Raw genomic sequence first — 14,485 nt, 5'->3', positions numbered from 1 at the left:
TCTCCAGTGGGCCTTGCTACCCTTCCAGGCCGACATTGCCATCTCCTCACATCGCGTGATCCGTCTGAAGCCATCGCTCAGAGCGTCATTTCGTTGGTGGACACTGCAGTCACACCTCAGCAGGGGCACTCCCTTTCGGGAACCAAACAGGATCACTATCACCACAGATGCCAGCCTGACCGGATGGGGGGCACACTGCAATTCCAGCTTTGCCCAGGGCACATGGTCCAGAGCGGAGCAACGTCAGTCGTGAATTGGCTGGAACTCAGAGCTGTCCATCTGGTCCTCTGACACTTCCAGCCACTATTCTCCCTTCAGCACGTACTAATTCGCACAGACAACACCTGCGTCAAATCACATTTGAACAGGCAAGGGGGCACCAGGTCCCGAGCTCTTCAGGCAGAGGCGACTCTAATCTTCAACTGGGCCGAAAGCCACCTATTGTCATTATGGGCAGAACATCTCAGTGGGGTGCTGAACATGACCACCGATTGGCTCAGCAGGCAGAATGTCTCCCCAGGAGAAAGGAAGCTCCATTCGACGGTGCTCGATATGCTGCAGCAACACTTCGGCACCCTCTCGGTGGATCTATTCGCCTCGAGCCAAAACCACCAGCTGCCCCGTTACTTCTCATGGTACCTGGACCCGTCCGCGGAAGCAGTGGATGCCTTGACAGCACCTTGGCCAGAGAGTCTCCTGTATGCCTTCCCACCGATATCCCTCCTAGGCAAGGCATTGAAGAAACTACGGCACGAGAGGGCCCAACTACTCCTGATAGCCCCACATTGGCCGCGTCGACCGTGGTTCTCAGACCTCCTTGCACTGTCAGTCATGGACCCCTGGACACTACCGGTCAGGCCGGACCTGCCCTCTCAGGGACCGATCTGGCACCCGGACCCAGCCTGGCTGAGTCTGACAGCCTGGCGTTTGAGCGGAGGCATTTGAGTGCTGCGGGCTTACCCCCAGGAGTTGTGGATACCATTTTGGCTTCTCGAAGACCATCAACGGCGCATATATACCAGAGCACTTGGCAGGCGTTTTCCACCTGGTGCACCTCCAAGGGCACCCTGCCTTCTCAGGTCACTGTGCAGCAGGTATTACAGTTTCTCTATAGAGGGCTCAGAAGGGGTCTGAAGCCGAACACTCTACGCCGTCATGCCGCCACTATTTCATCTATCCTGTCTGCCTCTTCCTCGACCGTCCCTGTGGGTTCCCACCCCCTCGTCAAACGCTTCCTGAAAGGGGCCTCACGTCTCCACCCGTGCGCCACTACTTCCCATCATGGAGCCTCTCAAAGGTCCTGCAAGCCCTACAGCACCGCCCATTCGAACCCCTCGCGTCTGTCTCTCTCCGGCTGTTGTCTTTTAAGGTTCTGTTCCTGGTCGCTATTACATTGGCAAGAAGAGTCTCAGAGCTAGGAGCGTTGTCTTCGGCACGCCATCTCTGCATCTTTCATAAGGACTCTATAGTGTTACGGCCAGATCCATCATTCTGTCCTAAAGTTTCTTCAGCATTCCACTGTAAGCAGGACATCATTCTCCCATCCTTCTGTCCCAGGCCAGTCCACCCATTAGAGAAGTCCTGGCATTCCCTGGATGTTCACAGAGCCCTCAAAACCTACCTCTCACGCACCCAAGATATCAGGCTCTCTGAGGCACTATTTGTATCCTTTCACCCTAGAACCTTGGGAAAAAAGGTGTCCCGGCCCACTTTGTCCTGCTAGTTGCGGGCCTGCATCACTCTGGCATATGAGTCCATGAATCTTCCTGTGCCAACTCATATCACGGCCCATTCCACTAGATCAGCAGCCACTTCGGCCGCCTTCGCGACCAACGCGCCCGTTGCAGATATCTGTCGGGCTGCGGTTTGGTCTACGCCGAACTCCTTTGTGAAATATTATAAGATTGACCGGTACGCTTCCTCTGACGCTGCTTTTGGGAGGCGTGTCTTGCAACATGTCCTTCATGATAAATAGTTCCTTGGTGGTCCCTCCCTATGAGGGGCTGCTTTGGTACGTCCCAGAGTGATGGCAGGCTACCTGTGGAAAATGGTCCATTGGACTCACCCGAAGGGTGATTTTCACAGGTATGCCTGCCATCACGGCCCTCCCTGTTGGAGGAGTTCTGGCTGTTATGCTTCACCTTATACCCTGCTCGTAGGTAGTTTATGCTGCACTGTTGGGTTAAGCTAAAATCTCTAGGTTTCCATTATAATGCATTTGGTTATATGTTGTTGTCAAGCTGGTTGCTTCTATTTTCCTTGCTCCTGGGCCTATGGGCCTTTCCGTTCCTCTCAGATACGCCACTTCGGACTCGTTCGAATGAAACTGGAGTGGGTGGGGCTGGACGCCCAGGTTTTATCTACAGTGCATTCTTGCCTCGGATGCTAGATGGCAGTGATACCCCAGAGTGATGGCAGGCGTACCTGTGAAAATCACCCTTCAGGTGAGTCCAATGGACCATTCTGTGAGTCTTGTACATTTATAAATTAGCTGGTCTGTTTTAAGTCTCTTGCTGTCTCAACAATCTGCATTACTGTGCTCTATATGTATATTCAGAGGGCAGGAGGAGGAGACAGAGAGGGCTTGAAGCTCCAGTTGGTTATGTTGGCAGATGGACAAGCAAGGTGAAAGAAGAGTTACACAATTAGTTTGCTTCTCTCTTTCTGGTTTTCTTCCAAGCTCTGCAGCTTTTCACTGTCTTATCCACCTGTTCTCTCTATATAGCTGCTGCTGGTTAATGCCAGGTGTGTCTCCAGTTAAACATTTGTACTCCAGGATAGAGATGTAAGAAAGCTGCCATTTCAGTCACTCCATTCTTTGCAACCCTCCCATCCAGTTGTCAGTCCCCCCCATCTCTCCACTTCCCATGCTATTGAGTTCTTATGGAGCTGTTTGGTTGGGGGGGGGAGAGTTTGACCCTTTACGTTCTTTTCTGCAGATTTTTGGTATTCTGCAAGCTTCAGCCTTCGAATCTGCTAATACCTGTCACTTTTGCATGTGTGCACAACAGGACTTAAAAGTTATTTTATAAAAGAGGAGCATAAAATCAAATAATAAATTTAACATTATTATTAACATTTCAAAATCCTGTTAGTTATCTCAATGGTTTTTCTATGCATACTTTATTGACTTTTGTATTTTCTTTACTAGTAAAAGCAATGAAAAACAATTTTTAAAAAGTCAGCAACCAATCATAGCAAGTGCCATTGGGCAGTGCCAGCCCCAGACATGCCAGGGCCCTTGGGCACAGCATTGGGCAGAACACTAGAAAGTGGGAGTAGGTTTATTTTTACTGTGCAGTTAGGAAAATATTAACTGTATGCCTTTCCTTACTATTTCACCTGTAAAAGTAAAAAGTAAAAATAAAATCATTTTTTAAATGAAAGCATATCACTCTGCTTTCCACAGTCCTCATCCCCAGTGGCTACAGACCTAAGATAACCCCTCTTAGGAATCAATCTCCTATGTATGCTAACCTAGGAGTAAGCTCAAGTGAACACAAGTGGGACATGCATCTAAATAATACACAGTAATCAGGCCAGATTAAAATTGGTTGAAGTCTTGGAGGTTTACAAATTAGTGGGGAAGAGGGGGATAAATGTGGCCCTTTATAGTACAAAGATGCATTACTCTGATTAAAGGAATCAAAATTTGATGCCTATGACACAAACACTCAGTCTGCTTTTTTCCAACCATTTTATACTTTCTCTATATCTTCACAAGTGCCATGTGAGAAAGGTTAAGCTGAGAGTTGGTGACTGGCCAAGAAAGGAAGTGAGCAAAAACACGGATAAGTAAGTGAGTTTAAAGCGTGAAACCACACATGCTCAGAGTATTTTTGTTGTTTACAAGGTTAGCAAACTGCCTTTTGTTAGTATTTCACTGTAAACATTTGCTGACATTCAGTTTCTCAGACTTCTTACTTGTATGTGACCCCTGATTTATTTTTAGGCCCACTACTCACACCTGCAAAAGAGAGTACACAAATATGCATATGACATAAAAGTATATGTGGATTTTATGCAAATTTGTCTTTTGCAAGTGTAGCAAAGGGCCCAATCCATATACTGTGTACCAGGCCCAGAAAATCCTGTAAGCACCGCTGCAGCCAGTTTCTGCACCCAATTCAAGGCCCTGGTTTTGACCTTCCTAGCCCTACAAGACCAGGGTCCTGATAATCTATCTGAGTTAATCTTCCCTTCCCCTCTTCTCCTCCCCCCTGGCCATTTGAACCTGCACAAGAATAAAGATCTACAAGTGGAGTCCTTCAGATTCCATTTTGTGTAAGCCTACATTGGCCTCTGCAAGAAGCAGAGGCTTTTCCATTGCAGCTCTTCCTTGCAAGAGGTGTGATACCCTTTGGTATCTTGGTATTTCTTTGCCATCTGGACTCATCTCAAAATGCTTTGCACTGTTGATTTATCTTCTATTTTGTTTTCCTTTTCAAGTCAGATTTTAACTGGTGTTATATATTTTAACTTAGTTATATTGCACACAGCTTTGAAAACCTTTTTGAAAACCAATATGTATCTATCTGTATGTAAAATAAATCACAGCTATTTTTCCTTTTTAGAGGTAGTAAAGAAAAGCTAATCACAGTTTTTTCTTCTACAGCTTATTTCTGCTACAGTCCACAAGGATAGCTGTCAAGTCAGTCTCCAGATAAATTATGCACTTCCTGTTAATAAGGTCAGTGTGGAAATCAAAGCTGATCATGATGGGAAAGTTGCAGTACCGTGATGAGAAATTGATAGTCAGGGGGAGTTAGTTAATTGTAGCTGGATTAATCTAGGCTCATTTCAGTTATTTTAAACCAGCGGTGTTCAAAATGTCTACCTTTAGAGAAATCTTTCTCGATCATTGAGGAATCTTTGTGCAGCTGCGCCAGACCTTTTTAGAGTAGAAGTGGGGAAAGTGAGACCCTGCAGATGTTGTTAAACCGCACCTTCCATCAGCCCCACCTAGCACAGCCAGTCATCAGGGATGTAATCCAGCAAGATCTGGAGAGCTGCTTTGGAGGAGTGGGGGCCCATTTACAATTCAAGTAGGGTTCTTGCCATGTCTGTTGGCCCTCACTGTTTCCTGCTCATTATCTATATTTATGGATTGTTAGTGATATCCAACATTAGCCATACTTACAGTAGGCCCAGTGAAATCAATGGGCTGAAGCAACTTTAGTCCATTTATTTAAATGGATCTACTCTAAGTATGACTTAATTGGGTTCTACTCAATAATTCTTTTATATCTGGAAACAACCTACTAGTCACTGGCACTTTGTCCATAAGAATTATAAGTTCTGGTAGATAAAAATAATATTATATAGCAGGTGGGCCCAGCCATTCTGGAGCCTGGGGCACATTTGGAAGTCTAAGAAATTGTTGTGGGCACCACAAATTTGATTGAAGGAAAGCTGGTAATGTTCTGACCCCTCCCCCCGCAAATAAGCAGACAAAACATCCCCACCCCAACAAACAAGCAAACACAAAAAGCATACATATTAAAAGGTGTCCAGGAAAATACTCTCTGCCTCCCAAAAAAACTCAGGCAAAATTGGTTCCCCACCACGAGACCATCCCTCAAACTTACCACGGGAGCAGCAGGGACTCTTTCCTTTCCTTTTCTGAAGGGTTTCAGCAGGAGGCTGGAAGCAAAGTCCTGACCACCAATTTGTCCTACCTTCTTCCTCTTCTTTCCAGTTAGGCAGAGGCATTCTGGGGAAAGGAAAGAAGGGAGGATACCTGCAAGGCAGCCCAATACCACCCATGGTGGAAAAAAAATCCAGAAACTTTTTTTTAAAAGGGAGGGCAGGGAGGCTGGACAAGTGCCATAGGTTGTATTCAACACTAGTCTTACTCAAAGTAGACCCATTAACATTAATGGACATGACTATCTTAGTTCATTAATTTCAGTGGGTCTACTCTGAGTAGAACTCAGTTGACTACAACCTGATGAGAGGTCACTGAAGGTGCCAGGATGCCCATAGATGCTACATTTGGGACTCAATTCATATAGCATGCTCTTTGCTATTTATTCTCATTCCTTTAATACTTTCATTCTTCCTAACCTGTTGTGCCATTGTTAAACAGGAAGGGGGGTTAACAAATGTTAAATAGGAAAGGGAATGAAGGGCATCTGTGTCACCTAGTTGTAAATTAATTATTGGAGACAAGCTACCACTTATCAGTATTCTAGCCTACCCATTTATAAAGATTATTTAATAATGGTAAAAAAATTCACTGAGGCAAAAGCTTTTTCTGCATCAACATCATTAAAAAATGTTTGTTTCTGCTTATCCTTGTAGTTGATCAAATATAACTTTTTAAATATACCGTTGTCCTAAAATAAATCCCATCAGATCTTCTTTAAATGTCTCCCTAAATAGCATTTACCCTGCCTGCTAATATTGCCACCACCAAAATCATAGTCAGCCTTTTGAGGATTTTTCCCACATTTGCGTACAATTAATATATCCACTTTCCCCAAGATTAGGCATTCTTTTCATTGTGATCACTTCACTGAATATTTCTGTTAATCTAGGTGCCATTAATTCATTAAGTTTCTGGTAGAATTCCCCATTTATTCCATTGAGACCTGGATAGTTGTCCTTTTTTATTTCTGTAGTGGTTTTTTCCACCTGTTGGATTAAAATGGAAACATATAATTTATCTCTGTATTGTCTTGAGATCTTCGGGATTTAAATCCTGTTCACGTAACTTGTTTTATCTATTTCCAAGGGCTCTTTGGGTTTATATAAATTCCAGTAATGAACCATATGTTGATTGTTGTCATGCTCAAACTCCACATGTCATATTAAAAAATTGTTTAAAACAAACTGTAGATTAATGCTTGTGGATTCTGCTTGAAAGTTCGAGAAATTTCTCCCCTGCTCCTGCACCATGAGTAAAACAAACCAGGGTATGGTTTGTCAAGTAGTCCAAACCCAAGTTCATGGTTTGTTTCCTCCAAACAAACCATTAGTAGTAACTAAGGTTTGTTGTTAGCTTACCACTCATAACAAACCATGAGCCTGGGTTTGGATGACACAACAAATCAAACTGGGCCTAAGATTATTCTCAACACTCCCCTGCACATTATAGGGAAAGATGAGCAGTTGCATGCAAACTGTCTTTCAGAGAAGCTTGTCTGCCCTTACAGATCTTCTCACTGAGCACGAAAAGCACTATCTTGAAAAACAGGTTATGTTGATATGGCAAAGGCTACCATATAATTAAGTATCTACTATTTATGGTTCTCCAGGACATTTTGACCAATAAATCGATGACATTTGGCTATCATGAACTGAGCTCCAGCAAAGCAGGAAAAGCTGGATTATATGACAGTCAAGCCAGTTTGGGTGAGCATTCTGGTGATTTGGTGCAAAGGATTGCAGTCTTTGTATTGTGCATGTTCAGACATTGAAATCTATCCTGAAAAATATGTACTGCTTTTAAAACATTTGAAAATTAAACCTTAAAGTAGATCCCAAATGGGATATGGTTATTCCCAAGTACCATTAACTGCATTTCATTCATGGAGATTGGTGATCACAACAGACCTAAAATAGGGTGAGCTCTTGACAAGATAAGAAGGGGAGAGAATACCTACTTTTGGAAATACATGCTATATTATTTTTAAATTTTCATGTCAAAACATTTTCAATATTATTATTATCTCAACCATTTATTTAGATACTGGTTTTTGGCCAGAGTTCCCCGAAAGATGAACAACACATTAACAAAATACACTAGAGTACAATAAAATGTCATAATTCAGTCAGCAAAAAAATAGTATAACACCGCAAAATCCCAACATAAAAGAACCAAAAGAAAGCCTTCCCAAGCTACCAAATTAAAGGGTGTTCTCATCAGTCCTTCATCTTGCCCATTAAGGGGCTCACCACCAGAAATCTGAAGAGACAATGTGCAATATTAACAAAAGCTTGGCCCAAAGTAGAAGAATTAGCACCACCTCCATTTTAACTATTCAGGATGAATAAGTAATCTATGTAATTAACTGACAAAGAACATTTGTTAAACAAAAGTAAAATTAGGAATACTTGCAATAATAATAGTTCCTGCAAAAAGAGAGCTGAATGCCCTAATCCAGGCTTTCTAACAAATAGTTTCCCAAACATACAAGGTAACTTATGCCAACCCAGCAATGACCCAAAGGTGCCTTTCATGAGGTGGCATTCAATACTATTCCTACTCATAGTAGACCAATTGACGTTAATGGACATGACTAACAGAGCAATCCAAATGGTTGGAAGCCGGCAGAGGAAGAGCCGGCGGGAAGCTCCGCAGCATCCACATCCGCTTGGGAGCCACCAGCCCCACTGAGCACCAGCTCCATTTGCAGCAGAACACAGGAGCAGGAAGGAAGAAGACAGCTCCCACAAACCAGCCTTCTTGGGAGTAAGTACTCCCCGTAGATGCCCATGACATTTTTTTTTTACTCCGCCAGCCTTTTGCCTGGTGGAGATTTCGGTTGGATCGGGACCCAGAGGAGGGCTCCAGATGCGAGGAGGATCTCGCAAGTCCCCCACCCCCGTGGCTCCTTCCCTACCACGCCCCCAGAATGCCCCATGTGGGGGCTTCTACTGGCTCTCCATTTGCCAGGCTGACTCCTGGTGGCAGCGCAGGGGACTTGCGGGCAGAGCCCAGCAGCACTGGGAGCCTGCCAGCTCAGCTGGGGCTCCATTGCATCCAACTCCCCTCAGCCTGGCTGAAATAGGAGTTGGATTGTGGCCTAACTTAGGTTGAATAAAACCCATTGTAATCCCCCTGATACCTGCAGTTACCATCATCAGTAAGTAGCAAGTCAGAAAACCCCTCATCTTTAAAAATAAGAAAGAAAAAACCATACTAAGCATCTCAGTAGAAAATCTAGAACACATTCTTGGGGCGGGAAACTCTAGGAATTGTTATAAATGTGAACAAATGAAGAAAATATTAAACTGCATTTGAAATTACTATTTTTTTTTTAAAAAAAAACACATTTGTTAATCAAGGGCCATGATGTTCAGCTTATCTTGCTATACTATGAATATCACTTGAATTTCAACATAATGTTCTGTTTTAGAAAGCAAAGAGAGTCAAGGAATGTTAAGCCCCAGCAGGAAAATCAAAAGACAGATGAAAACAAGGAAGTGTCTAGAAAAAGAAGACAAGCTTACTGTATGTATGTGCTCTTAATTTGAAGATTAAGACCTGTGTAGATACGCTGCAACATAAACAGTATTGCTTTAAAGTTGGTTTAAAAAACGTATCTTTTCTGGAAAGTACTGGGGGGGGGAAGCATAGAGAATAGTATTACTTCTACAGTAGTACCTCAGTTAACAAATAGATGCATTCCTAGACATCACTTCTTTAACACAAACTTTGATACCAGAGGTAGGAATAGCATGGAAAGTATAGGGATGGGTTCCTATACCCTCTCATAAATGGTATAGATGGTGGGGGCAGCTTCAACAGGGGCTTTAAAGGGTGCCTACTTGGCACCCCCTGCCCTTGCATCCTATTGCAACCTTCCCTCCCCAGGCCTGGGAGAAAGCAAGAGATCACTTTAAGGCAAAGCAAACACACAGGCTGGTCAGTTTCACCTTAAAGCAAAGGCAAAGGCTTTAAAGCAAAGCTGGCCAGCCTAGAAAGGTGCTTGTTCCTGGAAGATTCATTCATGGAGATATTAGTGCATTTGCTTTTCTCTTCCTCCACCTTCTACTTGACAGAAGGTTTCCCTTTCAGACCCCTTCTGTTTTGAGGGTTCCTTGGCATGACCAGTAACAGTCCTCCTTTCTTAAGGCTACCATATGTCCTTTGGGTTCCCTTATTCATTCCATTTATATTAATTATCATTTATATGCTGACCTACAAAAACCCATGTAGTACAACTATCTCTATAGTCTGAAACAAACAATGTTTATTGCAGAGAGGTGAAAGAGAGCCTACATGTACCAGTCATGTGTGGGGGAACAGAGGGCTGGCCTTCCTCTTCCACTTTACCCAACAAGTTGCCTGACTCAGCATTTCCCCCCCCATGTGATCCTGCTAAGGATCATGATCCAAGTCCTCAGGGGTTCAGGCAGGATCCTCTCCTCACTTCACTTCTGTTGGCCTCTGACCAGTATGACTTTGTGCCCTGCTCTCAGGGAGGGAGGGACTGATGGTGCTTATGTTGTGGCATGCACCAGCCATGTCCATAGCCCATCTGTGACATGCTTTGTTTATAGCCATAATTTAGTCAGTGGGGTATTCCCACAGATAGAGCATTCCTGCAAGTAGCCCAGGGGGATGCATGCAGGCACCTCTTCCTGTACATGCAGCACCCTGAACTGACTCTTTCTCAAAAATGCATTTGCATGTTGGATATCATGTATTTGTTTAAAGAAACAATTTGACCTGTGGCATTTATCAGTTAAATTGCATTTTTCTAGACTGAATCTAGGCAGTTACTGAAAGAAGTGGGTCCAAAAGGCCAAGGGCAACCTTTTTTAGTAGAACAACTAATTGATGAGGTAAGTTTCCTCCTTTGAGGAGCTTTTTGGTTGGGTTGGTTTTGTTGGTGACCTTGCTAGAAAGAGAGAGCAAGCAAACAACAGTGAGTGTCTCTCTAGAATAAATATCCTTTTTTTACTTAATCATTTTGCATTCATTTTTGTGAATTAGGGAATTGGGAGGAGAAATAGTGTATGTGTTGCAACAAACTCTATATTAATAATTTCTCTGCATTCACTTACTAAAACCTGCAGTAGCGGCTGGGTGGAGCAGGGCAGCTTGATCTGAGCTACATGCAATTACAGAGTATTTTCCAGCATATTTCCAGAAGAGGTGTGTAGATCTGCTTCCAACAAGCTGCTTGCCTAGCTTTAGTTCTTGGATGCAGAGGAATGGAGGAAATGCTTGCGCTATTATTTTTAGCTTGCTTTTTGTGAGTTTTGCAGGTGATTTCTTTAAATTAAACGTTTAGGCTCTGTGCCTTCCTGGATATCACAATGACTAACTCCATATCCTTCCCCAAACGTGGGAGATACTTTCCCTAATCTCATATATAACAGAGGCTGATTATGATTGCACTTATATGATGTACTCTGCACATAAGCAGAAATTATTACTTCACATTTTCAGGAACATAGCGCAAATATGTTCTGCTGTGCTCTGATTTATTCTGCCTGAAAGGAAACAATCATGTTTTGGCTATTAGTTGGAATACCTTATTTTTTTAATGCAGAGAAAAAAGTATATTGGATAATGAAACGTTAAATTGATTTTGGGGGGAAGGAACACTGCATGCAGCTGGAAGCAAGTATTCCTCACATTTTAAAAGTTTTGTGCGTGCATGTTTATGTTTTTGGCAATGGATGCATATGTGTAATCAATGCATGAATTCAAAAACTTATGTCATGTGGTATGACTTAATTTCTAAATAAGAGGTAGGCATGGACTTAGTCATGTCCAAAACTTCCTTTAATATGTCAGTGCAAGGGAAGAAAGACATGCTCCTCCCAGACTCCAAGCATGTGGGAAATTGAAGCAAATGTTTTCCTATTCTCCATCACTGGGGGTGTCGCTCCTTTCAGTGCATAGCACTATCAGGCAGCTTTGGCAGGGAATGGGGAACTTTCCAGGGTTCTGAGCAGTGTTGCAGCAGAAGGCAGAAGGTTGGTAACTGTGTGTGTGGACCACTGGGTTATTTATCTAATTATTAAATCATAACATTAGGAGGCCTGAATTGGCCCTGTGCTAGTTGCTGATCAATATACATGTTAACTGGATAAACGTCTAAGAGTTATAATTCCTCCTAACATTAACTAGATCCTCCCATAATTAAAATATCATTTGAATAATGGTACTGTGCAATACATTAAAAGAAGGAAGGTGGGGAAGGTATGCTTGATTGTCTCCTTTTCCCATGTACTCCAGGGAGCTGACCCCAACTGCACCAACAATGATGATCGATCTGCTTTAACACTTGCAGTCTTGAACAAGCATCATGAGGTTGTTCCCGTTCTTGTGCAGAAAGGAGCAGACGTGGACCATCACTCGGGACTGTACATCTACGTTCTTCAATTGTTTCATTCTCATCCATTGAGCTGATCTTTTATATTTTATAATTGGAAATGGAAGCTGTTAATATACAAAATGAACATTAAAAAATAGGGGGAAATCTACATGACACTTGTACATTAGCGTTTGAACCCGCCCCTGTAGTTCTCAAGGCTTGCACTGCTGTCTGAAGCAATCAGCAGGTTGTTTAATATGGCACCATGCTAATATGCAATCCAACATCCTTCTCCCAGTGCACATTTCTTGAAAAGGGAGGGGGCAAGACATTTTTAATCTCATGGAAGTGTTGTATAGTTTATATGGAAGCAGCACGACCACACTCGATGCTGCAGGTTTTGTGTATGGAACAACCAAAATTTCAATTCCAAACCCTTGCTGGGGGCAAGGATGGGGCACACGGAGAGACCATTTCTGCCACCACAATGCAACCAGAAAAACCGAGCCTCCTATATCCTGAGCCTAACATGGCTTGTTGTCTGTTAGTGAAAATATTTTCCTCTCTTCAAGCTTGAACTGACACATTTATTGATACTTTTTGATAGAGATGCAGGCCAAACTAACTTCAAGTCAGCATGCTTTTATAGGCATGCTTTGTGTCAAATTTTCAATGGTAGCCACTGGAATATTTTGCAGCCACAACTGTAAAATTTCATTCCCAAATACAGGGTTTTCAAACAGTTTTGTTCAGTTAAATATTTAGTAGTCAGAAATTTTCTTTGAATTTGCTGCTTTCCAAAACTTCCATGATCCATTGATGACAATTGTCATTACTTACAAAAGGAAAACATCTCACAGGGAAATACACTTAAGGAGCAGTTGTTTGCTTGGCCTTTCCTAGTCCTCTGTCATTCTTGAGTGCATTGTTCTTCAATTGATGTATTGCACTCAACAGACAAGTGCATGTTAAATTAAAAATGTGTTCTATTGCATATGTTGTCATTTAAAGGTGGGTCCCAGGACTCAAAAAGGTTACTCGTGCTTTAATTTGTGATACCTATAAAGAAACATGCCTCTTTTTTCCTATCTTACAACTGATAACCTATGTTTATTACACTGTGTTACCTTTCTTCCCTTTACTTTCACACAGACTTAACAATACAGCTCTTCACGAAGCACTCTTGCTTGGACTGGAAGGATGGGAATGCATGAATGCATTGCTAGGGTAAGTTGGGCAGTTGCATGGAAAAACCTGTTTAGAAGGGGCAGAGACTGAATTCAGTATCTGCTGCTTCTTGGCATAAGTTCTCATATTCAACATTGTATCACTAAAATAAGGGACCATGTCCCTAGATCAGCCTTTCCCAACTAGTGGGCCACCAGATGTTGTTGGACCACAATTCCCATCTTTCCTGACCATTGGCAATGCTGGCTGAGGCTGTTGGGAGTTGTGGTCCAACAACGTCTGGTGGCCCACTAGTTGGGAAAGGCTGCCCTAGAAAATCTCTCCCTTTGCTTTAGTTCTAGTAACCAGGCCCTTTTCCTCTAGAAATTTTAATAGTGTGTCCGCTGTCTACCCACCATGAGGTCATGTCCTGCTCTCACACTGGTAGCACTAGTTATGAGAGTAAGTGGCAGAGTACACTCAGGAATCACTGAGTAGTCGGCACATCCCATCTACATGATCTGTCTGTGTTACAGGAAGAAGCTGACCATGGGAAGGTTCCAGAGATTACACCAGCAGCAGCCTTAGAATACACCTGCATACATGGGTCTTGCTTGGGCAAGAGGTCAGAGTCAAAGAAGTTAGACAGGAAGGGCAAGTGGTATACAGGACAGAGGAAGAGAGAAGTCCCCCACTCTCAACTCCCCACAAGAAGTAGGAGCAGCTTTGGCAGGCAACTGTGGATAATTTGGAGGGGAAAATACGGGTTCAGGAGATGGAAGATTGTGTATGCACAACATTTTATTCTAGAATCAATGGAGACTTCCTTTTTTATATGTAGTCCACACAATCTAGATTTATTGCATTTTTTGCACCCGAAAAGTGTTGCTTGAGAAACTGGTTTAATTCCAAAAATAAAAACTCATTACAGATTGATTCTGCATTACGTCACATTTGAAAACAGAGGCAGGTGGTCCCAGCAAGGGGGGATGTATTCACACTTAATCAGTGATGTTATGGGTGGGTGGGTATACCAAGATGGCAGTCACCATTTCCTTTTTCATTCACCTGGGACATGTGCAGGAAGGAAAAGGCATGCACAACCTACTCAAGAAGAGGGGTTTAAATGTATATCAACTATACTTGCCCTTGCAGATGGCAGGAAATCAATCTAGATTGAAAGCTGTTGAAAATTAACATGAATGAGAAAAACTACATTTTTGCACTTCAAATGGGTTAGTGTGTATGCAGCCAAAGTTTCCAACACCCACACCAGCTTACTTCTAAAATCAAAACATTTTGCTTGCTGCTGTGTCCAT

The 14,485-nt window shown here is 42.9% G+C and overlaps 1 protein-coding gene across 9 annotated transcripts in view; it reads left to right on the top strand.

Moving 5' to 3' along the window:
• Positions 1-14,485, top strand: part of DZANK1 (double zinc ribbon and ankyrin repeat domains 1) — a 72,676-nt gene that overhangs the window by 53,165 nt on the left and 5,026 nt on the right. For 7 of the 9 annotated variants that reach the window (XR_009758041.1, XM_061585851.1, XM_061585841.1 and 4 more), the window contains 6 exons: positions 4,616-4,690; positions 7,260-7,356; positions 9,084-9,178; positions 10,435-10,515; positions 11,921-12,048; positions 13,152-13,226. Coding sequence is in view for 7 of the 9 variants with exons in the window: in XM_061585851.1 (XP_061441835.1) it covers positions 4,616-4,690; positions 7,260-7,356; positions 9,084-9,178; positions 10,435-10,515; positions 11,921-12,048; positions 13,152-13,226 (551 nt within the window). In the remaining 2 variants the exon portion in view is untranslated. Of the gene's footprint in view, positions 1-4,615; positions 4,691-7,259; positions 7,357-8,216; positions 8,417-9,083; positions 9,179-10,434; positions 10,516-11,920; positions 12,049-13,151; positions 13,227-13,702; positions 13,913-14,485 lie in introns of those variants that run through there. The other 2 variants (XM_061585833.1, XR_009758049.1) reach the window with 2 other exon arrangements.

The sequence above is a fragment of the Rhineura floridana genome, chromosome 1, assembly GCF_030035675.1.
Source record: "Rhineura floridana isolate rRhiFlo1 chromosome 1, rRhiFlo1.hap2, whole genome shotgun sequence".
Lineage (NCBI taxonomy): Eukaryota > Metazoa > Chordata > Lepidosauria > Squamata > Rhineuridae > Rhineura > Rhineura floridana.
Note: the sequence above shows the minus strand (reverse complement) of the source record. Positions and strands in the feature narration are given on the sequence as shown.